A 27,294-nucleotide genomic window follows, 5' to 3' on the forward strand; every position below is an offset into this window, starting at 1 on the left:
TTAACAATTCTGTTCAAATTAAAGTATTACAGGATGTATAGGGACAAACACAAAGGGCTGGTATCAAAATTACCGTCAGGAAAAGGAATAAAACTAATGCAGAATCATCTGCATCCAATCTACAGACTGTTTCACAAAATAAGAATCAAGTGGTGAAGATTCAGTCAAGCCCTGCAGTGTTTTTAAAGAATGTGGATATTTTTATTTACAGAAGCATCTATGAGAAGATATGGAAGTTTGTCTAAATATGTCTCATGTCACTTGAGGCATCTGAGAGTATTTGAAATAGCCGCTAACAGCTGGAAGAATCCAGAGTAATTGATTTTACAGCTCTGAATCAATTCTGAACTAGTTCAGAGAACCCAAAACTAGACAAGATACGGACACATACTTGTTTAGATATGAGCATAGAAGTAAGAGGAAATCAATCAAGAGACTCACAACAACCAGGAGCTTTAAACTATGTTTCTGCCTTATACATCCATTAAGGTCAAAACACAATTTTCCAGAACTGTTGCTGTCATGAAACTTGATTAAATTTCATAACTTATCAGCTTTACAGCCCTTCCTCTTCATCCTACCAGCACATGATGGGCAAGACTGAAACAACATGATGAGAAAGACTGGGCCAGATCATGATGAATCACTTCACTCACTGGAAATCAAAATCTTCTGGACTGCGGAAGGACTTGAAGAATGAGTGCCATTCATGTTACCTTGGCCAAGAGATACGAACCCTTCTGTGAAAGATTGTATCTTGACATTCAGTATAGAGTATCATTATCTGATTACTGCTTGTTCATGAAGCAAGTCAAGACTTTTAGCTGATATGCCACTAGCCAGACACTATGAGAGATATTCTTTCTAGCAGCGATATGACTATGTGTGGAGTCAACTAGTCATTTCCAATTAGAAATAGCTCTTGTAGAACATAATTAAAGAGCTAGCACAGCAGGGACAGATAACAGTGCTCATGATGCCTTTTTTTTTTTTTTTTTTTTTTTTTTTGATCACTCGTGGGGACAAATGGAGACTTTCAGTCTGCCTTGGGCTCTACGGAAACCTAGCTTTCAAGGGTGGAGGGCTCTCTGCTTGCTCTGACGGGTTCCACCCTTCCATTCCTGGATATAATACAGCAACATCTTCAATAAGCTATTTTTTTTTTAAATTAAAGAGGAAAGAAAAAAAAAGAAGCAATGAAAATAAACAAGACATTAATTGAATCACAGCAGCATATCTAATGTTTGGCAGCAGGCATCTATGAACCCTGAGTACACTGGGGGAATCTACATCATCTACCAGAGATTACRTTACAGTGTTCTGGATTGACACAGCATAATTTCCCCACACATGACTAACTTGKTTTTTTTTGGGGGGGGGGGGGGGGGGGGGGTTGGGTTTAATAGCTTCTCTTTGGCTTGACATCTGTCAAGCTATCACTGGTTTTCTTATCTGTTTATTTACTTTCAATGCCTCGACCCTCATGGTGTAATGGAACATACCCCCTCTCTTCACTTCTCAAAGTATAAAGAAGAAAATGACTGCTTAAATGTTTGGCCATTTTCTAGCTCCCTCCCTGTGCCTGACTAAAAGATGCCAGCAGGAAACAGCATTATCGCATTACATGGCTCAGCAGCTCCCTACTCACCCACACGCGGATCAGCCCCCTCGCCTCGCTGCACTGTGTGGCCAGGCCAAAGCAATAGCAACTGCTGCAGCCAAGTGGGTTTCTGGCAGAGAGACCAAATGTGCCAGGCTTGCACCTGTCACAGTGGACACCTTCCACATTAACCTGGAAAAAAAAGAGAAAAAACAGCTTTAGAGATTGTCATAATAATAATAATAAAAAAAAAAAAAACAAAACAGCAAGCCTACCAACATAGTGCAAAAAGAAATAACAAGCTCTAAGAAATATTCAAGAAGCTTTCTAGTCTCTTATCAAGTGGGTATGTAAATATATACAATTAATACAATCACGGCACTTCTATCCACTAAACAAGTCCAAGCAGTACACTCTGACTCCGTACTAATAGCTGCACACACACAAAATTCTGATTGTACTTTTGGGGGATGCTTGCTAACTGATTGATAAGAAATAAATAGGTCCCTCTGGAACTGCCAGGGTTAATCAACGCTTCTGTCTTACAGAAATTAGTTTTGACAAGTTAGAACATTTAAGGTACCATACTAAACCTTCTTGCTGAGAAACATACTTTAATGGAAATATTGTAGACAAAAGCTTTCCCCTCTTCATCTGATTGTTTTCCACGTCGTTAAGCAGTATTAACAAGGGCTGAAATGTTTTACTGTTGTAATGTCAGTGCTTTTATTTTCATTTTTCAATTAGTTCAAATGAAAAGCTATGCTGGATGGAGTGAGATACACAGTGATTTACGCATAGCCTTTTAAAATAATTTTTACACTAAGACCGTGCTATTAATAAAACTCACTAACATGAAAGCACTGGTTTGTCCTTTTCTTTTTCTGAGAGAGAGAAATGCCAAGAAGGTAACTCAAACAACAAAATCAACTTTCCAAAGCTTACAAAGGAAACCAATATCATCCCTGAGAATTTACCATTTCTAATCCTCATTTCCACACGTACCTCAGCAAGCAAATGTGCCAATACTGTATTTAGCTTAGATTTTTCTGCTCTTTGTCAGGGTTAACAAAGAGATTCCTGAGCTTACAAAAGGTCTTTTTTTTTTTTTTTTTTCCCCCCAGCTATAAAGCAGATTTAAATTGGAACAATTACCATTTCATAAAAATCTTACTTCTTCAATATAGAGCTCTTTTAATAAATGAGACGAAAGGTTAACCAACCTCAGATTTAAACCTTGAAAAAAAATCTGTCAACTTAATATTATTTGTTCATTTTCTGTCATCCTTTGTGAATTTTACTTGCTCTGCAGTTTATTTTACATCAATTGAGGCTTCTCATCCTTAAGCATTAACAGTATATATTTAGATAGATAATGCAGACTAACAGGAAGATGGAAATACCTAACTGAAGGTAGCTACTTTCAGTCTTAAAGGAATTACCAAGGACACACTTTTACTAAAAAGAAAAAAAAAAGAAAGAAAAAAGTTATAAAAGCCCATTCTTTCTATCTGGCACTTGTGAAACCTACAAGAAAGGCACTGACATACAGGAGCTACTCAAGGAAAGGGCCAGCAAGTTGGTTAGGGGGCTGGAGTACGTGACATGAGAGGCTGAAAGAACTGAGATATTTTTTATTTCAGAGGATGACATAGGACAAACATCTATCATTAGGCTGGGAAACAGCTTTTTCTCAGACAGGCTTTGTGAATAGCTAACCCACTTCAGTTTTCTTATGGACTCAGCATCAAAAGAAGCRGCATTTGTGAGAGGGAACATGCTGTATTCTGTTCAAATACACCAGCAGAGTACATGAAGGGCCAAACTGTTCAGTGGGAGGTGGCTTCAAAACCATGAATTCCACTGACTACAAAATGAACCCACTTTTTCCTGCAACCTTTCTACAAGGACTCTTAATGTTCAGCCTTRGGAAGGGAATGCTCGGGGGATTATTATTATTACCACTCTCTACAGCTACCTAGCTGGAGGTTATAGAGAGGATAGGAATTGCGCTCTTCTCAAAGGTGCACAGTGATGGCAATAAGAGGTAATACAGGAAGCTGGAATACTGGAATTAGAATCAGGATAAAATACTTCACAATCATTTATTTTAAATAGTTTGCACACAGAGGTTGCAGAATCTCCATATTGCAAACATTCTGTCAGGTACTAGATCCTATTGGACCTGCTTCAAACTAGAGGCTGGACTAGATGACCTCCAGAGGTTCCTGTCAGCCTAAAATGATTCTGTAATTCTTCTGCTGACTCCATAAATTCAGAATGAAGCAACCGGTATCCAATTAACAAAAGGCTTATCTGGMAGTTAAATAATTTAAATTTCATTCTCCTATAAATACCAGCTCTTTGTGACAATATAGTCACTGAAGCAGAATGAATCAAAAACACTGAAGGTCATTTAAAAAAAACTTGCTGAAAGTGGGACTATCACCAATGCTACATCAGGTTTGTGATGGCTTTGTCTCACCAAGGCTTAAAATCCTGCAAAGATGAGGATTTTGCAACCTCTTTAGATAACCTGTTTCAATGTTGCTTGACCCTCCCAGTGATTTTTTTTCCCTTAATGTTCAATCCAAAACTTCCAACCTGCAATTTGCAGCCATTATCCCCTGTCACATCTACTGCTACTACCGAAAAGGGCTTGACTCCATCATTTTTGGACCTGTCCTTTGAAGTGGTTATAGGTTGCTGTTAGATTTTTCCTTAGGATTCTTTTTGCAGACTGAAARAGTTGAGCTCCCTCAATATATATATGTAGATGATGTGCTCTAAGCCTCTTTGCAACCATCTGTATTCTCTCCAGTTGCTCAAAAATGCACTTTAACTGGGGGTCCCAAAAGTAGACATCATTTCAAAGTGCAGCCTTAGCAGCGTGAAGTGGGGGAAAGTAATTTCTTTTCATTGCAGGTCACACTCTTAATGTAGCTCAGTATGCAGTTTGGCTTATTTATAACAAGAGTGCATGGTTAGCTCATATTCCATTTGTCAATCTCCTTTGGCCCCCAGGTGCTTTTCAGCAGGATCACTACTTAGCCACTTACTTCATAGTTTTTCTGATGCTTGTAGTTATTCTATGTAAAGTGTACAAATTTGCCCATGTCCTTAGTGTAATTTCTAAGTTTTTTATTGGCCCAGTACTCAAGTTTATTAAGGACTCTCATGATTTCAGTTCTATTGTTCAGACCATCAACTTCTAGATCCTCTGAATCACCAATATTCACAAATTTGTATTTCATCTCATCACTGATGAAGATGCTGAATYGCATTGGCCCTGGGGATACTCTGCTTGCTAGCTGCCTACTGGATGTCRAATCACCAATTATTGATTTGACAATAACTTTGATTTACTACAAGCCCCGAAGTTCAGTCAATTTCCAACCCACCTAACAGTGTGATATCCAGTTCATACCTCCTTCCAAATAAGAATGCTGTGGGAGAGGATGCCAAAAGGYATCAGTTTAGTGATCCTAAATTGGATGTCGTCTATTCAGAACTTCCAGGGTAAATTCTACACATTTTACTCATCAGTACTAACTCCAGGTCAATTCGCTGGAAAGAATTAGGACAGTGGTGTATACTGTTATTAGTGATATGTTTGCTTTTAATTTGCCAAGTGGCTAAACAAGAATTGTATTAAATGTCATTAAACTGTAACAGTTTTGTAAGTACACAAAGAACTAGAACAGGAGAGTATGAAAAAAGTAGTTGATAAGCACACCAGTCTTCCTGTTGCACTTCTCCGACAGGTGTTAACAAACATAGRGGGGCAAACAGCTAGATGTGATTGCTTGTACTGTCAATGGCAATGAAAAAGAAATGGAACAAACTCCTCATCTGACCAGCTTGCATCCTTCATTGTCCTACCTTGCAGCTGCACTGGCCAGTGCGATCAATACACGAGCACTTGTCCAGCGCGGCATCACAGCTCTGTGGGTTGGTCCCTGGCTGGAAGCAGTCACAGGCAACACACTGTGGGTAACTCCAGTAACCCAGCCTGCACTCTGTGCATTTTTCACCAGCAAACTCAGGGCGGCAGAAGCAGCAGCCTGTCTTTTCATCACACTGAGAACTCAGGGCTCCAACTGAGCTGCAGTTACAGGACTGAAAAGGAGGAAAACAATGAGAAAACTGCAGTCATGTATCTGCTAAAAAAAACACCAAAAGCAAAACCAAAAAAAAAAAAAAAAAGAAAAAACACAGAAAGAGCAAGTAGTTCGGTTGTTTCCAGTATTTATGAATAAAATTCTTTATACAGTCATCAATTTCCTCTGTCTAAACATAGCATACCTGAATTACAAGGCTAGGCATCCATCTTTTTTCAAGGTTCAAATGATCATACTACACCTATAACTAAACACATCATATGCATATATAGATAATCAACACTTCTTGTTTTGATCACATGTTATTTCTCATTGATAATTTAGGCAATGAACTCAAACCAACAAGGTCAAGGACACTTAGATAATTTGGAGACAAAGTAAACAATAAAAATTGTAACCCAGTGTAAATCCTATGCAGGTCATGTTCAGATGGTTTTGCTGAAACTGGAAATGCTCAAAGACATTTGGTCTGACTTCTAGTGCAGGGATTATCATTTAGCCAYTAGGTAGATCACTATTTTCTTTGTGCAAACAGGACTCAGAGATGATAGTAATTTTCACGGTAAGGTATAGAGATTTACTCTTGTGGTGCACAAGGAGGTAAACCTACTCACATAATCAGGCTCTCCCAGGCAGGTAAGCATAGCAATAGGTGATTTCCCAGGGCGTCTAGCTATTAAGAAGTGAGTAGCAGGGAAAGCTCCATGCTTCTGAAAAATGGAAGAATCCCTCCATGCTATTACTGCGACTGTACTGCAAAGCTAGCACAGAACATCCACTGTCATTGGTGGTGTGACTGGAAAATCTTCTGGAGAAGTTCAGGAGCAAACTTGGTGACAGTAGTACAGGTTCCTACAATAGCTGACATGGATAGTTCCACTACAATTAAGTACACAACACCGAGAAAGAGAGGGGGGGAAATGTGGATTCAGTTTATAAGCAAAACTCCTTTATGAATACTTACAGCATTTTTCCTCTGATTTGAAGAGACTATTTATAAAGAAGGTGAATTTATAAATAAAAGAGTCAAATTAATATTTTACCATATGCAAGAGAAATTATTTAACCAATGGTTAAATGCTAGACAACTACCCAACTTTTCACAGAAAGAACCTTACTCTGCAAGATATATCTGAACAAAAAGCTTCAGAAGTAAATTGCCCACCATACACTGAAATAGCTTAKTGTGCAATATCAAAACCTAAATTACAATCAAATGTTATGTTTTTTGCAATGAGGCAGTTTTATGCAATGTTCTCCTGAGTTATGACAGCCTTGGAAATCTTTTACAAAGAGAGTGCAAATGGAGTAGGAGATTCACATCTCACTTTGGGGAAATTAGCTGCAAAGTACTGAAAGAGAAGATGTGGGCTGATAGAACATTATTAATTTAGATGGTGCCATGGAGCTGCCATACTAATGCACTCATATAAAAGACAAAAAGAGTATATATCCCAGAGCTCAAACAAAGGTCTTCAACCTCATTAGGCTGGTTTCAGAAGCCAAGAGTGTATATCAGAGCAGCACAGCAGGGGTTTCAGAAGAGGAGCTTTCCATACACACAGGAAAGAAAACATTCTTGATAATTAGTTTGCAGACTGAGCTACACAACAAACACCCTTTTATGAAAGAGCACTAATGGTGTATGACTATGTTCAGACAAGACATAGTCTTTTGGARTAATTGCAGTAGTACTATAAATTTATTGTCATTGAGAATGGCAGAGAAGATATCTGAACAGTGAATATTAACCGTTTCTAGTTCTCAGCTTTAACTGAAGAGTGCTCGTGTTAGCTCAGAGTTGACTTTATTGACAATCTGCACAGCCTCTTTGACATACTACCATTGTTTTCCTWTCTCTTCTCCTTTCTCTGCTTCCCTTCCTACTCTTCATTAACYGTATGCCAAACACTGGAATAAGTGTGCTTTAAATGGTAATGAGAAGGTTAATTCCCCATTTAAATAAGAGCATAGCAATAAAGTGTATTTAAGTTAAGATTGCAGTTTCTTTCTTCATTGTCTTCTAAACAAGTCAAAATCCTTCAGAAATAAAATTCCAGTACAAATTCCCACTGGTACCACGACCAGGGCTGAACTAAAGTTGTTCTGCAAAAGCACTGACAACTACCTGTAATGGAACATCTCAATGTTACATATTATGGTAATCAACTCAATCATGTTAAACAAAGTCACAGTAGCCATAATTAAAAGAAACAGACTCAAGCAGGACTCTGAATCCACTATTCAGTGTTATGAAGAGACTGAATACCCAAAATAGAAAATCTATCAGACTGCCAACACTTAAACCATAGTCTGATTGATACCAAAAGTCACAGTCACAATGCAGACCATGATTTACAAGCCTAAAAATGTGTTCCTGCTACAAAGTACTGTACATACCCCATGGGAATGAGGTGAAACACACACTAAGAAAATAGAGATCCACTCACCTTGCAACCGTTGACGATGTCATGGCCCCAGTAATTGGGTGCACATTTGTCACACATCTCTCCAACAGTATTGGGAGGGCAGATACAACGGCCACTGACTGGATCACAATTATTTCCAAAACGGGAACATTCACAGGCTTGACAAGAGAAAAAAGAGATAAAACAGACTAAAAATGACCCCTTATGTGACAAGAAAACAGTGCTAGGATCAGAGGCCTTACTATACTATGAATTTCCAGTTATCAGGGGGCATAGCAGGGCATYGAAAGTAAGATAAACCCAGGGGAACCCAAACCAGGAGCAATGCCACTCAGGTTAACTGAATTGGAAGAAACTGCAATGACAGCAGAACGGGAAAAGGCAAGGCATCAGTGGTAGAAAGTCAAAGGCTTTTGATGTGGGTGCTCACATGATGTAACTGCCTGAGCACAGATATTTCGTTTCTGGGCCTTTGGTGGCTCAAGTAAGAAGCAACTTGAGTGCCCCTGACACCTCTATGCAGGRACCCTGCAGCTTCTGTAGCCTGTCCTGAGAGTCTGAGCTGACTTTCTGAAATTTTTGCTGTTGCAAGCACAGATTTTTCCTAAAGGAAAAGGGAAAATATAATAAAAAGGTATTTCAATCTCTTCTACTTATACATATATATATATATATTATTTTTTTCCAGTAAGTGTGCTTCCGCCTCCTATTCTCCCTATCATGACCGCCAGTAAAGCACTTATGTTTTGACTGTCCTAATCTTTGGTGTTTCAGAGACACTCTTTAGTTTGTATCATTTTTTTTTCCACAATTAAATTAAGGAAGAAAAATCAATTTTTTTCTTCTAAGCACAAAGACCATACTACAGCTCAAAAATACCTTGTACACAGGAAACTGGAATTCTTTACAAACTTTATTCCATTAAAACTACTTTTCTATTGCACAAGAAAAAAATCCTTTTAGATAAATGCTAGATAAAAGAGGCCCAATATCTTTTTCTATACTTAACTGTCACTATGGTATTCATTTTTATGTACTTTTTCCTAGCATGATTTGATATATTTTTATTAAATTTCTGATTTTCTCTGTGATTCATGATTTATTTTYCTTTTGAAGGAACACAAAAAAAGCCCAGTAAAAATATATGGGGAAAAAACAGCATTTTAAAAAAAGAAATGCTCTCCATCTGTTGTCCTCATTTTGAAACTTCTAGAAATATGAATTTTCTAAACATGTTAAGCTGTTGAGGTTATGCAAAATATTTGATGACCATAGGCAGCAATATTTCTGTTTAAAAGATTGTTTGGATTTACATGACTTCCCAGTTTCGGCACTGTTCCTTAAACTCTGTCTTATGTTTGCCAAGAGAGCAGCTAAAATTTTAATGTGAAATCTTGTCAATTGCCCTCTCATTTGCCTTTCCCAAAATGAACAACATTTTGTAATATTGCACAATGGTGATGCGTTTTTCCACTATGAAACATTAGAGTTTCTCAGGAATCTCATGTACAGCATTTTTTTTTTCTTTCTGCATGTGCTAAGAGCATTAGGGCTGCAGATATCATTTGCTTTTTATTTCAGGCTCTCTCAGCAGTGACCAAGGTGCCAATGTGTTTTGAACTTTACAACATGGCAAACATTTTCTTCTCGTGGGAGACTACACCATAGACTAGCACTTTCAGATCCAGCCTGGCTCAAGGTTTAACAACAGTATAGGTAAAATTCCATTTTGCTGCACAAAAATGGATGTTCCTTCCATTAAAGAAGACAAAAACCAAAAAACTTAAAAAGCAAAACAAAACAGAATTCCTTCCAGGAGGAACAGGATAGTCAGGATGGCGATTTTTGTTCCTAGAAAGAACATTCACTAACAGCTTCTGCCTGAGGAGTAACAGCAGCACTTGGCCATCAGCACAGAAGGCTTTGGGGCCAGAGCCCTGCTGCTGTTCCAGTAGCCAGCAGCACCACAGAGTTACCCATGTCTTACCTCTCTCCTCTCTTTTACCTGGGCTCTGCAGTTCTTGGGGACTAGCCTTGGCAGTAAAGACAGAAGCAAACAAGACATTTAGGCAGAGTTACTTCTGTCTTTACTGCTGAGGCTAGTCCCCAAGAACTACAGAGATGTTAAAAAAAAAAAAAAAAAAAAAAAAAAAAAAAAAAAAAAAAAAAAAAGAGTTCTATTAGCAAAGATGGATATTTCTCTGCAAATCTGTGAGGATACCTATGGATTTTTGCTGTTTTGTTTTGATCTTGCAGTCTGCACTGCTTTAAAGGACAGAAAACTTTTATTTTTGTGTTTCACCTAATGTTAAAAAAAATACAAACGTAAAGAATTGTCTGGAAAAAACCTGTTTGCTGATTGCATCTCAGCACCTGGAAGAGGATACTTTTCTATTACACAAGAGACATGAAGGCTTTTATCCAAGTATCTTTTTATACACAAATTGTATACAAGTAAGCAAGCTCCTAAATACTATTGTGCAGAAATTTAATGAAAAGTGATGGTTCATATAAGGACAGTGGAAAGGTTTGGGATAAGACTAGAAACAAAGGGTTATTTTTTTTTTTTCATTGACATCCTTTCAAGCTGCTGKGGCAGCTTGCTGATTTAGCAAGCACCCTAATCAGCCTTCTATGATACTCTGATGTAGCTAAATTATAGGAACTTCTTTAGCAGAAAGTACATGGAGAAAAGGACACTCCTGTTCCTTCTGAACGTAGCTATCCATGCTAGATTAGCTATAAAATGCTTTTAAAATAGCAAGAATAGCTTGAGTGTTCCGTGCTTGTAAAGTGCCCTTTTGCCTCCTGACTGATAAGGAGGACTGCCCATGAACATGCTGCTCTGTCATACAGGTTTGCAGAGCAAGGCACTAACAGGCAAATTAAAACCTTGGGGGCAGAACAATAATAAGCATCACTGTTTGGCCACTGAGCATTTACATACGAGTACAGCCTCCTTCTTCAAAGTTGTAAAATCCATGGGCACAGCGGTCACACTTCTTTCCTGCCACTCCAGGCTGGCAATAACACTGCCCGTCTCCATCACAGTCAAAGGACTTGGAGCCAAAAGAATTGCAATTGCAGGGAAYGCATCCTCTTGAAGACTGCAAGCCAAATGTTTCAGGCTGCCACAGAGAGAGGAAGAACAATCAGTACATCAATGATTATCAGGAGCAAACAGGAAAAAGTTGGGAGAGGACGGGGAGCAAGGTAGTTCTTTCCTCATCTGCATGGAAATACTGCTTTTGAAGTTTGAAGTGTAAGGGGCAAAACTGAGGCGAAGACACTTGAYGCCTCACACAGCTGAACAGGAATAAAGATTTCAGAATACTGKTTATTGCTACAATGAATGTACTGTAGGCAACCTGCTTCAGCCTGCCAGGAAAGCAAAATTTTTCAAATGAGATTAAAAAAAATAGTGCCAGTGAATATATAGGGAGTGAAGTGAAAAATATTTACTTTTAAAATGTACTACTGTGTGACCCAGACACGTGCTTTTAGAATTTTACCTGATACAAATCAATGCAGCCTTGTTAACACTGGGGGAGCTGCACTGACTTAGATTTTACCAAGATTATTCCAAAGTGGAACCTCTAACTTCTCATGGAGTCAAAATTCCAGAGACTTCAGCACGTTTCCAGGTAAAAGTCCTGAAATCTCATTTCTGAGATGGATATTGAGGTTCTATCTTCCCACAAAGAATCCAGTGATGGGAATCAGACTACAGGATGAAATCTACAGTCAGAATTTGGCCTTGAGAATTATATGAAACTAGGCAAATGCTTGGTTATATAGTAAGATATTAGTCAGATTTTAATTTCTAAACTCTAAATAATATATTTATAAATAATATAATGAAATATTTTACCAATTACATACTTCAGCAGGATAAAGTACAGAGGGAAAGAAATACTCAAATTCATTTAATCAAATCCATAGTTCAATTAAAAATACAGATCATCTCTAAAGACTACTTGTCTACAAGAAAGAAAAAAAACTCCAAAAAGGCATTCAGATTAATACAGTGAAGTAACCAACACACAGCATGCTGCTCAGCTTTCAATAACGCATTTGATAGAATCGAATAAATTCTGTTTCTAAGGGTGAAAAACAGAAGAACAGTCTGATACACTGGCACTGCACACGGTGTGAAGGGAGAATGGATCACTCGCATGCTGCTTTGGATTCAGGGATGAGTTCTGCACAGTGAAAGGCATTCAGATCAGTCATGCAACCCTCCGAGATGAATCCCCAAGACGAGCCCTCAGTGAAGTCTAATCATGTACAGGAATTGCAAAAACAATTCTGTTGAAGCTATGGAGATCCTGAACGACAACAAGGAAATACAATGAATTTTCTCAGTATAGATATTTTCTTGCATCCCTGTAATGTGCTTGTGTAATATATTCTTGCATCCCCAATGTGGCTGTGTGATATATGTTAATTCAGTGAAAGCTCATACTCTTAAAAGGAACCAGAAAGGCACTGGTCCAGAATTATGACTTTGGAAGACAAAACACTGCCAGGCATTTTTAAAACAGGGCAAGACTAAGTGAGGAGGTTTCATTTTGCTTTGTTTTTATGGGAAGCGGGACCGCAGTCCTTAAATACTTAGTATATCTTAGTATATACTTAATATAKAAATACTTAAATACTGTTCAGTAAGGAGTAGTTGAGTCATAACTACCTACTTTAGGAAATAAGCTGCTTTATGGGTATATGAAAAAACAATTAATATCTCTATCCTGTGAGGAATTAATTACATTCAAATAATGGGAACTTGGTTAAAAATTAAAAAGTGGCTCCAACAACTGACCACAGACTAAAGAGAGCTTTTAAGACCCATCGTCTTTGATATTTCACGACTGAATCGTAACACTTGGCCTCTGCACCTGGTCCCTCTCACACACTCTTTAAGCTTTTGGTTCCTTGAATGAGCAGAGGATGTAGGAAGCCTGCTGAAAGCCACGGTAATTCCCAGCGATTTCACTAAGTKCAAGACTCATATTTAGCTCTGCTGATTGTGCTGCTTCTGGATTTATCCTGATTATCAGACTGCTGGCCTATGTTATTTGCACTCTGCCAAAGTCAAAAAATGGGAAGGCATCCTAAAAGGCTGCCCGTCTTTTCAATCTGTGTGTTCATATATTGCAGCACATTTAATAAAAAGGAAAAAACAAGGCACGAGCTGCAAACACCGACAAAAAGGAGATTCCAGCCCATGCAACACCCGTTGTTGCTGGTTACCGGAGTAGCAGGCCGGTAAGCACCCCGTGGGCACCCACTGGCACTGCTGCTGGAGCCCCATCTCCGAGGGGGCACCCGGAGCTGCTGGCTGCTCTGCGCAGGTCCTTTCCGTCCGGGCACCTGCCTGCGGATTTCACAGCGCCTGCCCGTGAATCCGGACTTGCAGATACATCTTCCTGACATATCGCAGTGCAGCGACATGGATCCTACGGCACTGCAGCCACAGGGTGCACAGAAGAGCTTTGCTGGGGCCCAGAAGTAGCTGGGCTTTAAAAACGAAAGGTAGACACAGTTAGAAGCTAAAGATAAGGAGAGCAGATCAAATAAAAGGCAGGAATAAAGAGAAGTGGTAAACAAAGAATAATGCTGTAGTATGCCAATGCTGTAGTAAAAAGCTTGATGTATTTTCTGCATACATTATACAGCCCAGGGCAAATACTATTGATATCACTGGCTTTTCTTTGAATAGAATCATTGAATACTGTTGAAAATAGACTGTTCTCCCCCTGCAAAGGCCTCCAGAAAATATGCAGCTTTAAGAGTGAAAATAATCCCAGTGATTTCTACAAAATCATTCATGTGCCTTTACATAAGCACTGACACTGAGGTATTTTGAGGACACAGGCCCAAGAATCCTCAGCCTGAAACAGAGAAATTTGCAGTCACACATAACATACTCCTTAGCAGCCCAAGGAAGCTCTCTGAGAAAATTCATGAAACCTTTTTTTTTTTTTGCAGATTGTATGACAGCAAAACACCATCAGACACTTCCACCAAAAAAAAAAAAAAAAGACAATATGAAAAGATACAAAAGAAAACCCAAAACATCAAAGTATAACTTTCCTGACAAAAGTAAATTAGCATTCTGCTTTTTCAAAAATCGGATATTACCAGCTATTCAGCAGCTCTCTCTGCAGAGATTTTCCTTCAGAACTACAATAGTTTTAACCATTGATTTGCATCAGACATTCAACATACAAAAAAAGTACACATACCATACAAGAAAAAAAAAAAAAAAAAGTACTTATACATACAGGGAGGCTTAAAATCTATTTCCATTGTATATAAAAGGAGTTTTCCTTTTCTGTTTTGTTCTAGAAAAACCTTTGAAAAATGTTTTTAAAACACATCCATTTCACCCTTCTCCTTGTACATAAGAGCAATTCATATCTGTTCCCCATGAAAAATGACAACAACCACTGCAATAACAAAAACCTGTCCAAACCCAGACTGCATTTAGTTATGTCAAGCAGGGAAGAAAATGGAAAGAAAACATGATTTCTTATAGCCCACCTTGCACGTGTCGCAGCGGCGCCCCATCACGTTGGCTTTGCACTCGCACTGTCCTGTCTGAGGGTCACAGGTCTGTGAGAAGGAGCCATTGACGTGGCAGTGACAGGCTGCAGAGGAGCAAGCAGCAGTGGTCAGCACACTTCTTGGAGACACAGCTCCAGGCAAAACACACACACTACTGAAGTGAACTTTAATAGCCAAACATTTTGCACCAGGAGAAGCGTGAGAGGGCAGGTCTGCATAAAGCAGCAAGGCAAATTATTAAATTCCCTACGATGGCAATGCACAGTTGTCTGTCCTTATTAATAAGAATTTTTCCTCCACGTYACTACATTGAAGAATTCTGCTTCAATTTTGTAAGCAATGTTTATTACATGTGCATATGTTTTAACATGGGATCAAATGTTTAACAAATTAATATGATCTCTCAGATCAAAAGAGGAGAATTAAAGCACATTATTGAGTCCACGAAGATGGTGGGTGTCTAAAACAATGCTTTTTGAAATTTGAATTGTAAAATTTTGAATTTGAGTGCCATGATAAACTGGAGGATGTGTCGTGGACGCCTCTCATTTTCAGAATGTGCTCCCTCAGAGCAACTTGCCCCATCTCCCAAGCCTGAGGGTAGACAGGATGGCACTGCCAGGAGAAGGATACGTAGCTCTGGATGGCATTTAGCTACAGCAGTGGTGTTGTAGGGTGATACTAAGGTCTTACTGCTGCACATGTGGGTCCTAYTGCTCTGCAGCTCAGCCTGTGTTACTACAGAAAACTGCAGATCATGGCAGGCTGAGGATCTATGGCCAGTTTCTCTTGGTACCCTTGCTACAGGAGCAGTAAATTCTTCAGCCCTGTGGCACCGATAGCKCTTCCCGTGGGATTAGGGACTCCCACACCCCTCCAGCAGCAGCAGCAGCATGCACAGAGGAAGTGTAACAGAGGTGGCTAGCCTGAATTGTCACATTATGCTCCTGAGGATTTAAAAAGCAAACGAAACAAAGAAAAAGAGCTGCTGCTGCTTCAGGAAAATAATTTTGACTTCTAAATTCTCATATTTTTGGAAAGGAGAAGCTTCTAGAAAAGTGCTCTACCAGCTCTTAGGCTCTTTGACCACAATTATGATTATTTTGGCAAATAGAGATTTAAAAACATCCCTTTAGCACTCACAGTACAGGAGAGAGGGATGTAAACAGATGTTACAAGGACTGTGACCATACAGCCCCCAATTCTAGCAAGAGCCGGTCCTTGCAAGTCTCTTTTTTTTTTTTTCCCCCCCCCCGGAGGAAAATGAATCCACATACTTGTATTTATCATTATCACATTCATCTCTATATTACACTCATCATATATTAAGCATATATATTTACCATCTCGATATTAAACATTTTTCATCATTCAGTGATATATCATTTTCTCTATCACATTCTTCTCTATTTTTGTCATTATTATAATCACCAATTTGCCTTGYAAACCAGGGTGCCAATCCATGTTTTCCCTTGCAGTGCCATGACTGCATGTGTCTGGTCTTTTTCTCCATCTGATATTTTCATTTTAGGAAAACCTTAATAGTCCCAAAAGCAAACACATGGCAATTACATCCTTGCATATCACAAAATAAGATTACAGTGATATCACATTTACATATAGACTGTTACAGGAAAATCTTCCTCATAACTTTACTGAACTTGCTAAAGCTTTTTTTTTCCTTTTTTTTTTCCTCCTGTTTTTCCCCACTTTTGAGGTACTATGCAATAGCTGTTTCATTTAAATGAAAGCAACATTATGATGTGCCAATCTATTTGTTGCTTTATTTCTCAAATGTTTGCAAAAACATCACATACTGACATAAATAACTGTAAAAATATGTGGACTCTAATGTTGGTCTGGTAGCCCTGGCCTACAATGCTTTTTGTATCTTCAGAGATTTTGATCTCTTTATGTTTTATGATATATTTAAAAGTTTTAAACATTTTAAAACACTTCTGTTGTAATTAATATCACTTTTCACTCTAATTTTSAACACTAACAAAATTTACCTTCTTCATCCTGTATATAGCTCTCCGTATCCACTACCATACTACATATGTTCCAAAATCAGACAGTCCAAACTGTACAGTGATGAGAATTGCATAAATATTTTGAGTAACTTTCCAATTATAATGGTCAGCAATGAACATGATGTGTATGCCTGAATACAATTTTCCTCAATGAAAATGAACAGTTAGTATTTTACCAGCATTTATATACTCAAAAAATAGGCCTAAAATCTTGTTCAAATCTTTTTACTTATCATGCACCACAAAATCCAACAATTTATATTGTTTTTATTAACAGAAGGATTTTTCCTATTTATTTTATATATTACCCAAAATGGCACACATTGCATTCTTAGCTTAGCCAAAGAAGACTTTCTGACTGCAATTCAGCAATAAGGCAGCAGTTGGAAGTAAAGACTTTGTGTGTTTTGCTTGGCTGTGTCAGTAMATACCCACAGAAGAAACACACTGTCAGGACTGTTCATCTACTAAACTGTTGCTCGATGTGATAGATTGTATTTACCTCACCTAAAGTCTTCCCATTCATTCACCTCTACTGGGAAAACTAGCTGTTGTGCAGACTTTAAATGGTTGCCATAATACAATACAGACTGTCAGAAAAATTTGTTTTACTTTCTCCCAAAATGACACTGGTCAAGACCCCTCTCATTCACTCTCAATATTGATTTTAAATATTTATGAGTTCACATTTATAATCAATGTTTATAATCAACCTGCACTTTTATTCTCCTCCAAAATACATACTTATGCACAGGCACACAGGCATGCTTGAGGACTTGCTTTAATTCATTTCATGTCTCTTAGCTGTGCTATGATCAGCATAACCTGTAGTCATTTGCTGCAGCACACTGCTCTGTTTCACATTCAGTCGCCAAATAGCAACTTGCAAGAATCTAATCAAATAAACCTAGGACATTTGTTCACTGCTCTTTGATTATTATTATTATTATTTGCAGATATGGCAAGAAACTCAGAGATGCTATCATCTATCAGATGCTATCAAAAGTTGTGCTATCATTTGAAACTGTTAATGCACCTGACCTCAGCACTGTGCTTTAGAAAGAGCAAGAAACATTTCAAACAATAATTTGAGAGCAAAATTCATGCTTTGCAATACTCTTGGATTTGGCTTTTTAATAAGGAACAAAATTGAAAACAACAAAGTAAAGGCATAGTCCCTCTGATATTGTAGCTGCAGGGCAAATTTCATGAAAGACTGCGAAGGAAATAAAAAAAATCATATGCAAAAAGAAAATCCACATGAAAGAAAGAGCAGATGAACGCAAGGTAACTGTGAGCACAAGGATATGAATACATGATGGGGCTCTCCTTGTCAGTGATACTAATGACAAAAGCAAAGCCTGTAATTCTACATTAAATATGTATTTATTTCTAATATTTTTTATTTTTAATTGTATGTTTTCTGAGCTCTCCTCCTATTACATCTCCTTTCCATGCAGCTGCCTCTGCTGTGGAAGTGTTCGAAGCAACGGACATGTTGATGCCTGAAGAAGGGTGACAAGGTACTGGAAGCTAAGACTTTTGAAATGCTCTGCTTTTTAAAAATCACATTACACACTTAACACTCTAAAGTATACACTATGACTGACCATGAATGGTGAGTGAAAAACTCTGTGCAAAAACTACATGGGATTGTCCAACGTTCATCCTGCATTGTATAAAATGGTATAGAAACCATATAAACAGGGATATATTTTTATGGCTGTCTATGGTTTTGATTTATGTCATTGTTTCCTAGTCTTAGCAGAGAAACTTGGTTATGCTTTATGATTTTCTGGCTCCAGTAGAGTCTGCAGTGGTAGAACACGATATTCTGACTGTGAAACTGCAACCTGCTAATGGACTAAATCCTGGGAATGGACACAGTGGTTYAGACTTTCATGCTTGCAACACATGCTGTGGAAGCATTCCCCGTGTTCCTACACCCGGAAAAAAAMCAGACCCAATTCCTTACATTTTATCCTCATATAACACCTTTGTACCTGATGGAATTGCTCCGAGTTTATAACAATGAAAGTAGAGGATTAAGGCCTAGTGACAGYGAAATAACACACTCTGCTCTTTCAGAGCTGTCAATAAGCTGTTCTACCCCACCCTCATAATGGGGTGGGATGATACACAACTGTTTTTAAATTAAAACTCACTGGATCTGGCTATATAGCTGAATTGTGCCAGCAAGAAGTCAACAACCACTACTACCTCCTACAAAAGCAAGAAATCTACTGCTCCTGCTTCCACCAAATCTTCCATGTGCTCTCAAAGATTTCATGAATCATTGTGGGGAAGGCTGGAGCTGGGGCTCCTACTTAAGCTACATGTCACCAACCAGCTCAGCAGTGACTGCTTGCTCCAGCACCTGGTGTCTTTCTCCACTGCACCCCCGGAAACAGCGGGAGCTGGTGGGCTCCGCTTCACTGCATCTTGCCTCAGCAGAGGCAGGAGGTCCTAACTGAGCTCCTGTGGTGGGAAGGAGGTCCCAAGCACTGYTATATTTCAGTGATCCTGCACTCACTGAAATATCTCTCCCTCCTCTTTTCAGTGCCAGTCCTAGTAGTAAATGGATATTTTCTCTATGACTTATAACATTTTCATATATTATTATTTTTTATTTTTGTGGATCTGACATTTAGTATAACCTTTTGCATCCAATCAATGTTCTGCTTTCCAAGTTTTCTGCATGTCTGCTTCATTACTGCTTCAGCTACAGCAGGAAGTTTTTTTCTTTCTTTTTTTTTTTTTTCTTTTTTTTTTTAAAAATAATTTCTCCTTTCTATTTTCTTCGAAATCTCCATTTCCAGATATAGATGCAAGTAGAACACTATTATTATTCAAGGCGTAAGTATACCATATCATCCTCCTGCTCACACATACAGAGGCACATTCTTCCTCTCAGGAACATTGATATAGAATAGATCAATTCTGTCAGGAGCAGTAAAAGTTCATGACTTACGTTGACAGTTCCTTGCATCAAGAGCATCTCCAAAATATCCATCAGCACACCTCTCACAATATTGGCCTGTTGTACCTGGCTTACATATCAGGCAAGCTCCAGACAAGCTGTCACAGCTGCCAGGAACGGAGAAGTCAAGGTTGTCATTACACTGGCATGGCTGGCATGATCCCCCTGGTATTAAAGGTTGTCCAAAATAGCCTTCTGCACACCTATGGAAAAAGACACCATCATTTAGGATCCTTAAATAACACTTTTATGAAAAATATTTACTTTTGTTGTCTCACTAATAAACAAAAATGATTTGATCTTCTTTCAAGTGTTTCTTGTCTTTTYTCTTTCTGCTTCTGTCTCTTTTTTAACAACACTGTAGATACAGTACCAGCTGAAACCCTGCCAGTTCTGCTAGTAATTAGATTTCAGTGGGAGAAAAATCTTGTCACTGGCACTGAAGACGAGACAAAGCATAATAAGAAATCTGTCTATTGGCACCCTAGAGGAATTCAGGTCCATGTTAGATAGGCTTTGTATTTCGGCACATTACATGTAGATGTTCCTCTGTGCTCATTTACCAGGAAGCTTGATGATTTTCTCCCTCCACCTTAAGGACTTGGTTGGTTTAGAAAAATAGGTTCAGAAAATAATATAGACATAAATTTGTTCATTTTCCTAACAAGATCTTCCCCAGATCTATGTTGTTCTGATTTGCTGCATGGTCAGAATTGTTTAGTGAATACCTTATTTCTCTGAGTTAACAGATAATGAAAAGACTGTTTACTTTCATAGGAACCCTTTTGGTGAATACTGTACCTTCATAYAGCAAATTTTAACAGAGATATTTTTAAAAATATCACCTTTTCTTTTTCACCACAAATTTTCTGTGAGTCCCATAGTAAAAGAGGTTAGTGAATCTGGCTTAACATTGGTGTGTATTTTAAAAACAAGTTTCTGCTAGTYTCAGAGCCTAATCCCTATTTATATTCTGGTCTGCTTTCTCTTTCTATTACATTTGCTCACACTTCACAGTAAGACCAACTTGTAAAGGGTGAAGAAAAAGAAGAAAAATCCCCCAGTTGCAGCCAATGCTGTTATTCACATAATCACAGATGAACTCTAAGTTGTATAAAAAAACCCAGAAAATACACAAACTGCATAGCAAAAATTGTTTCCTACAATTTTCAAGATAATTTAAATACAGTTCTAATGTACATAGCTATCCTCTTTCCTTTGTAGGAGTGCTGGATGGTATGGATAAGCAAAGATTTTGAGCAACATCCCAATTACACTTTTAATCGTGGCCCTTCGAGAAATCCTTTATGCTCATCGAATTAAGCCTTTTCCTTAAACCTAGAATATCTCATGAAGCTTCTAATCAGATCTTAAAATGAAGCAGCCAAAACATTTTAATGGCAAAAATTATACAAATGATGGATGACTGAGACTAGGGGGGGGCAATTATAGCTGGATCCAATCAAGCAGCTATTTTTTTTTTCCCCCTCTCACTCTGGTAGGATATCACACAAACAGAATATATATTTTTGCCATTCACTAAAAATATCCCAAATGTAGACTGAAATGCAAAGTTACCTTTGAAATGCAAAAGACCCAAATGCAAAGTTACCTGTAACTTTGGCACTACTAATGTATTTAACTTCACTTACTATGTATTGTTTCCCCTTTCACTTTCTTTTAGGCATTATTCTCATTTTGGTAATATTTACAGAAACAACAACAAACTGCTAATTACGTCCCCCTATTAATGACAGCAGACTTCGATAATCCCTTGCATTCTCATCAGTTCAGATCTCTCCAATTAAAGGTAGCATAAACTTTCACCATTACAAAGCTATGCTGTACATATATGCATACATTATCTTGAATCCAGATTCAGAATAATATTCAAAACAATCCTGAGAGTATGGGAAAATCAGTTAAACTTAATAGAAGACTATGTGCATACATCTAAATAGGAATTCTTCCATTTCATCTTCTGCTGAAGTTGTAGGTGACATTAAAAAAAAAATCTACTTTCACTAATCTCATATTTGGTCCCTTTCGTGCATTCCTACTTCAGCTCTTCTCAAATTCAAAGCTTCAAAGTTGGGAAGTTTCATGTTAAAAATAAGGCTTTATGTGACACAGAAAATTGTTTTCATGCACTACAAAAAGTACATATCTTATTAAATGACTGTCAAGTACAATAGGACCCCTTTGAGATGAGCAAAAATAAACCAAGAGCTGGGAAGAGAGATGCAAGATTACTTTCCTATTTCTGCCTTTCTATGTTCATTTGCACCCTCAAATTCAGGTGCATCTTATGACATACATCATCTTTTCTATGCTTAATTTATATTTTTACTGCTTGTTTTGGTAAAACTGGTGACAAACGCAGAGCTTCTCTATAAGTATACACATGCATGTATTTTGTGTTTATTCACAAATACAAATGCATAGGCATTGCATACATTTCCTTATATTTATTGGAAAAAAAATCCCTCAAGATGGAGTTAATTTAGGCTGCAAAGTCAAACAGATGAAAGTTGGGAAATATAACTTTGCAATTGCTTTGAAAATTATATGCATCCAACCTATCTATGTGATTGGGAAAAAGTCCGTTAGAGACTCGGCCTATGAATATGCAAATAAAAATCTTAACGCAGATGCACAACATAGATATTATTGTTGAGATGAGGAATAAATCTGACATTTCCCAACTTCAGAGTATTTAGCTTTGTAAATTTTAAACAATTCTGCACAATGCTTTTGCATTTAATCTTGTGTACATTTGATCCTTTTCCTACCAGCACTGTAATATGACTAGTACTTTTGTCCCTAGTTGAATATTATTCTAGAAGGAAAAAAGGTTTCTGGAAACACACTCATGAATCAAGAAGTGCTAAAAGAGAAGCTAAACTTTTGCTTCTTTTCCCCTAAAGCTCTCAGTTCTTGCTCTGTATTAAGACTGTGTGGTTGGAAAATGCACACATAGCAGAAGAATGCAAATGTGTTGGGCCCAGCAGACAGCTTGCACACTCYTTTTGATTTGCCCATTGAGATACAGGAATTGGGAAAGTGTCTGTCCTATCTGGTCCTATCTGGGAAAGTGGTCAGAATAAAGACCACTGGAAGAATAAATCTAATTTACTGGGAAAAAGACTATATGGGAAAGTGTGGCTGGGCAACTGAAGATATCTGGTAGCTACTAACACAATTTATACCCACTATGATTTTGATGGTGTTGGGAGCCAGATCATTTTGAACTTTCAGCAATTCTGGCATCCTTTTTATGGCAAATCTAAATGAGAGAAGTAGCAATATTTTTTTGATATCTTACAACACAGGAGTATCTTTATTTATTTATTTTTAAATAAAGCACTAACGGTGTAGCCTGAGAGATTTATCTGTATTTCATGTCAAAGGGTTTTTGTAAATTATTAAAGGTGTTAACACTTCATAAAAAAGAAGTCCCAGGAATCCTGTCTAATACTCTCCTACACAAAGTAAGCACAAGATGTGTGACCTTATCTCCCTGTAAGAGGACAATTTTGGAGGTCAAACAAGAAGCTGCAGTACAGAACTTTGTCTAAAATACTTCATGATAATTTAGGACTGTCTAGTTAATGAATCATATGATCCAGATCAGATATCACTTTGCAGATGCTAAAAATGAAAGAGAATTTCATGTAAAACTCTTGGCAATTATACCATCACTATTAATAGCAAAAGGCAACACGCTTTCTCCTATTTGTTATTATTGACAGCTGTGGGCATTTCCAAGCAACTTGTTAGAATTAAAAGCAAGTAGCTCTGTGCGCACTGGAATTAATGGCCTAATTTCCAATGGATATGTACCTCACAGCTACAAAGCTCCAGGATGATTATTTGCAGCAGGATGTTGCTATTCAGCAGGGAGTAATCCCTGAGGCTACAGCCATGCTTTTCTCTTGCCTTGTGAAAGTTTTCTTATGGGCAGCTCATTTAATAACCTCTCTCTCATGTATTCTCTGCTGTTTAATCAGGTGTGAGTTCACACCATATTCTCTCCTCCCTTAGCTACGTCCTGATCTATTAACTTCCACTCATAAAACTTGCAGAAACAATTATCTTTGAGACCTCCTACCCTTCTGTCAAATTTGATTCAAATTGACCTACAAGTTCAAACGTCACTGCGAGCAGCCAGCCAGACATGCACAAAATGATCACACCAGTCTCATTTCCTTAGGAAATCAGGCTAAAAATCCAAGCCTGTCACTCATTTGAATTCCACCCTATGGCATCTATAGCCTGTGCTCCACTCAAAAATAGTACATGTTGCTAATGGAAGCTGTCAATGACCCTGCATTGACAAACTGCCACCAAAGTGCTCTTGATGAGATTTATTCCTGCCGTCATTAACTTTACAGCCCACTAGCTGAAAGGAGGGTGATGACTTCCAAGACAGACAGGAAAAGACAGGCAGAAATAACACTCAGCAGGAGCAGCCTTGGTGATGATGGATGAAACAGGTGACAGCCTGCACTCTTGCTTTAGGACAGATATAGCAGATGAGAGGATTTAAAAGGAAGTAGCTGTGAACGAAAATTGGGAAAATACAACGTATGGCCAGGTTCCTACCTTCTTGATTGCCTCTTCCTAGTACTTCATTGCTACTCTTCCCCATCCCAGCTGAATATCTTAATAGTCTTCAGTGGCCTTGTGTCTTTTAGGGCTAAGGTTGGAAAATGCTGCAGGCAGCTCACGGAACTGCCAAAAGGTAGAAAGCTCCTGAGAAACAGAAGTGACCGCCGAGAGGCTGGTCACCTGGCTCCTGAAAAAGGGTCATGCTTAGTGTCACAAGGGATCACAGTGTCGCAGCAAATGCTGATGCACCACGACCTCCATGCAGCTAGCGGCAGCCCCATGGCACGCTGACCGCTCTTTAAAGCTGTTCCATGTGTGTGAAATCCCTTGGGAGAGGAAGGAGTGCAGACAGCGATCGTATCGCTTGTCTGCGTACCCTCCTCCCCTGGGCAAGGCGGTTCCAATGAGCTTCACATCAGCACTTCATGCCAGGCTCCTGGTTCACTTAAACCCTAACTGTGACCCTTTCAGAACAGCAAGGCATAAAGAGAAAGGAGGAGTCACTGAGGGTGGGAAGTTTCCCTATTAAGGCATCTTTCAGAGCTGTCATAGCTAAAGACAGTATAGACCTGAATTTTTTATTTCTCTTTCTGTCTAGGTAGTAGTGAACATTATGAAACACATATTGAACCTCTCTATGTATTCCACAAGGACTGAACACCTTCTTATGTCCCTAAAAACCTAGCTTGTTCTAATGGTTAAATAAAGACTGTGATATAACACTAGAAGCAACAAAAAATGTAATTTTTTTTAAACAAAATCAACAAATAACTTACTGCAAGAACTGTACTCTGGCTGCATATTGACTTTTCAAAAAGAGAGAACAGTAGTTTATTGAAAAATTGATTCATCGTGTTCCAAACACAATCACAAAAGAGACGAAATAGTTACAGAATCTCAGAAGGGGCACCGAAAAGCTAGAAAGTCATTTAAGGTAAAGGGTTCTTACCTCTCAGCAAATGCTTCTTTGGAACTGTGCACTTAACCAGAAAGCAATAAAACAAGCACTTTTTGATATATAGGATGAAAACAAGGATCAAAACTATAGAAACATACAAGCACATGGACATCTGCAAAGGACGTACAGGAATTTCTTCAGTAAGTTTCAGAACACAGGGATGGGGAAAAAGGGAGGAGGTAATAAAAAGGTAGGAGCAGTTCCATGTGAGGAATGCTTCTGTTTTAGGTCTCAAACAGTTAAAAGCGTGGTGCCTGCTTACCTTTCACAGCGTGGTCCCACGTACCCAACTGGGCATTCGTCACATACTAATCCATGACTTCGGTCCAAGTGGCATGTCGGGCTAAAGCTGTGTTGTTGATATCGGGCAAGAAGTGGGACAAGGAAGAGACATAAAGAAAAGATTATTAGCAGCATAGTGCTATTCCCACTATGGAGGGCATTAATTTGCAAAATAGTGCCCGGGAAGAGTGCTTCTGGTCTAGCATATGGGGCTTAAGTTGACTCCTGCAAACAGAATTTGGACTGACTTGGCTATTTCTGCTGACACTGAATATAGTGGAATGGATGGCAGCATCCCAATTAGCCTGTTATTCCGGGACTCCAGCCTGCCACCGAGAGGTCTGTATACCATTAAAAAGGCAGGAATGTACAGCTGGTTGGTTGTGCCCCRGAGGGCCTTGTAAAACCCTCTGTGCCGTAATACGGTCCCTAAATAAAGCTCTCGGCAGGACAAGAGATTTGAAAGCTTAGTTAGGTCTGTGTGGAGCCGGCTGGGAAAGGAACCGGACAGCAATAAAGGGGAGGAGCAAAAAGGAAAAGCCTGGTGCAGCTTCCCAGGGAGCGCATCGGAGTCAATTGAGTGGCAAAGACCTAAAGCAAGGGGCCAGACAGTCACAGTGAGGTTTAAGAATAGCTTGCAGAGCAGAGCGCTTTAGTGCTTTGCTATGCTCTGCTTATTCTAGCTGTGATTTTACAAACAGGGACATGGCAGTATTTGCAGGCTTCACCTCTCGATGCCTCAAGTGAACTACTAGCTGTGCTTTTTGCTTTTTAGCATTTTACTGTCTGTATTTTTTTTTTTCTTCTCAATGCACTTTGAAAAGGAAACCTCCTGGCAGAAAGGCAAACAATTCAGAAGAAGGGGAAAACTATTCTATCATTTGGAAGTGCTCATCAGAGAAAGAGAAATGGGAGCAAAGGGGAGGAGGTGCATAGCTGGGTGACCTGCCTGAAAACAAAGTACCTATCTATAAAAACAGCTTATTTTTCATGGCCAAGCAAAATAGAACTTGAGAAAGAATATAACTGGTTTTGTAAAGAAGGTATATCTATGGTAAAAAAAAAATGCTAGAAAAATAACAAATAGAAATAATTTGACCTTGGTTAAATTAAAGCAGCATACATGATGAAGGCTTCTGGAAAATAATAGACACCAGGAGACCTAAAGAGCTTAATCAGGATTATATAACAAGATTGTCTGCTGGTGACTACACTCCATTAGCCAGGAGTCATCCATCTTGTGGAGTGACTTCAGTTATTCCTTCCTTTGTTTCTATTAAAGTTTCACATACCCCCTATCTGTCACAAGATAAGTTATCCCACAGATATCTGAGAAATTACTAAAGAAAGTGYGGGTAGGTCAAATCAGTCAACATCCTCTTTCCCATAAATATTTTATCTGTGTTATATTGCTATATTGAAGTATCTTTCAATTAAAAACACGATTCAGAAACATACGAGGAACAGTTGAAGAAATAAAGTTTTATCGTTCTGCTTTAAAGTCACAAGGAAACAGCTTTAAACGAAGGTACGTATTATCATTAGCAGCACATGCTTTTCAAGTAGGATCCTGCTTGTCTATCCTAATGTTGCTTTTTCATAAGAGCTAAATGGGAAACTTTAATGGAGATACTATCACAGTTCACTATAGTGTTGTCCTTGAGCTCAGAATTCAACTACATCTGTAATAAATATAAMTAAGTACCTATTACT

At 38.5% G+C, this 27,294-nt stretch overlaps 1 protein-coding gene across 1 annotated transcript in view; it reads right to left on the minus strand.

Annotated features, from left to right (window-relative positions):
- LAMA2 (laminin subunit alpha 2) overlaps positions 1 to 27,294 on the minus strand; it is a 253,501-nt gene that overhangs the window by 104,692 nt on the left and 121,515 nt on the right. The window contains exons 17-23 of the mRNA XM_026039256.1: positions 25,562 to 25,648; positions 19,722 to 19,933; positions 14,694 to 14,800; positions 11,098 to 11,278; positions 8,172 to 8,308; positions 5,483 to 5,719; positions 1,649 to 1,792 (exon numbers count right to left, since the gene is read on the minus strand). Coding sequence (XP_025895041.1) covers positions 1,649 to 1,792; positions 5,483 to 5,719; positions 8,172 to 8,308; positions 11,098 to 11,278; positions 14,694 to 14,800; positions 19,722 to 19,933; positions 25,562 to 25,648 — 1,105 coding nt within the window. The remainder of the gene's footprint in view (positions 1 to 1,648; positions 1,793 to 5,482; positions 5,720 to 8,171; positions 8,309 to 11,097; positions 11,279 to 14,693; positions 14,801 to 19,721; positions 19,934 to 25,561; positions 25,649 to 27,294) is intronic.

The sequence above is a fragment of the Nothoprocta perdicaria genome, unplaced genomic scaffold, assembly GCF_003342845.1.
Source record: "Nothoprocta perdicaria isolate Ctin4 unplaced genomic scaffold, notPer1 scaffold_226, whole genome shotgun sequence".
Lineage (NCBI taxonomy): Eukaryota > Metazoa > Chordata > Aves > Tinamiformes > Tinamidae > Nothoprocta > Nothoprocta perdicaria.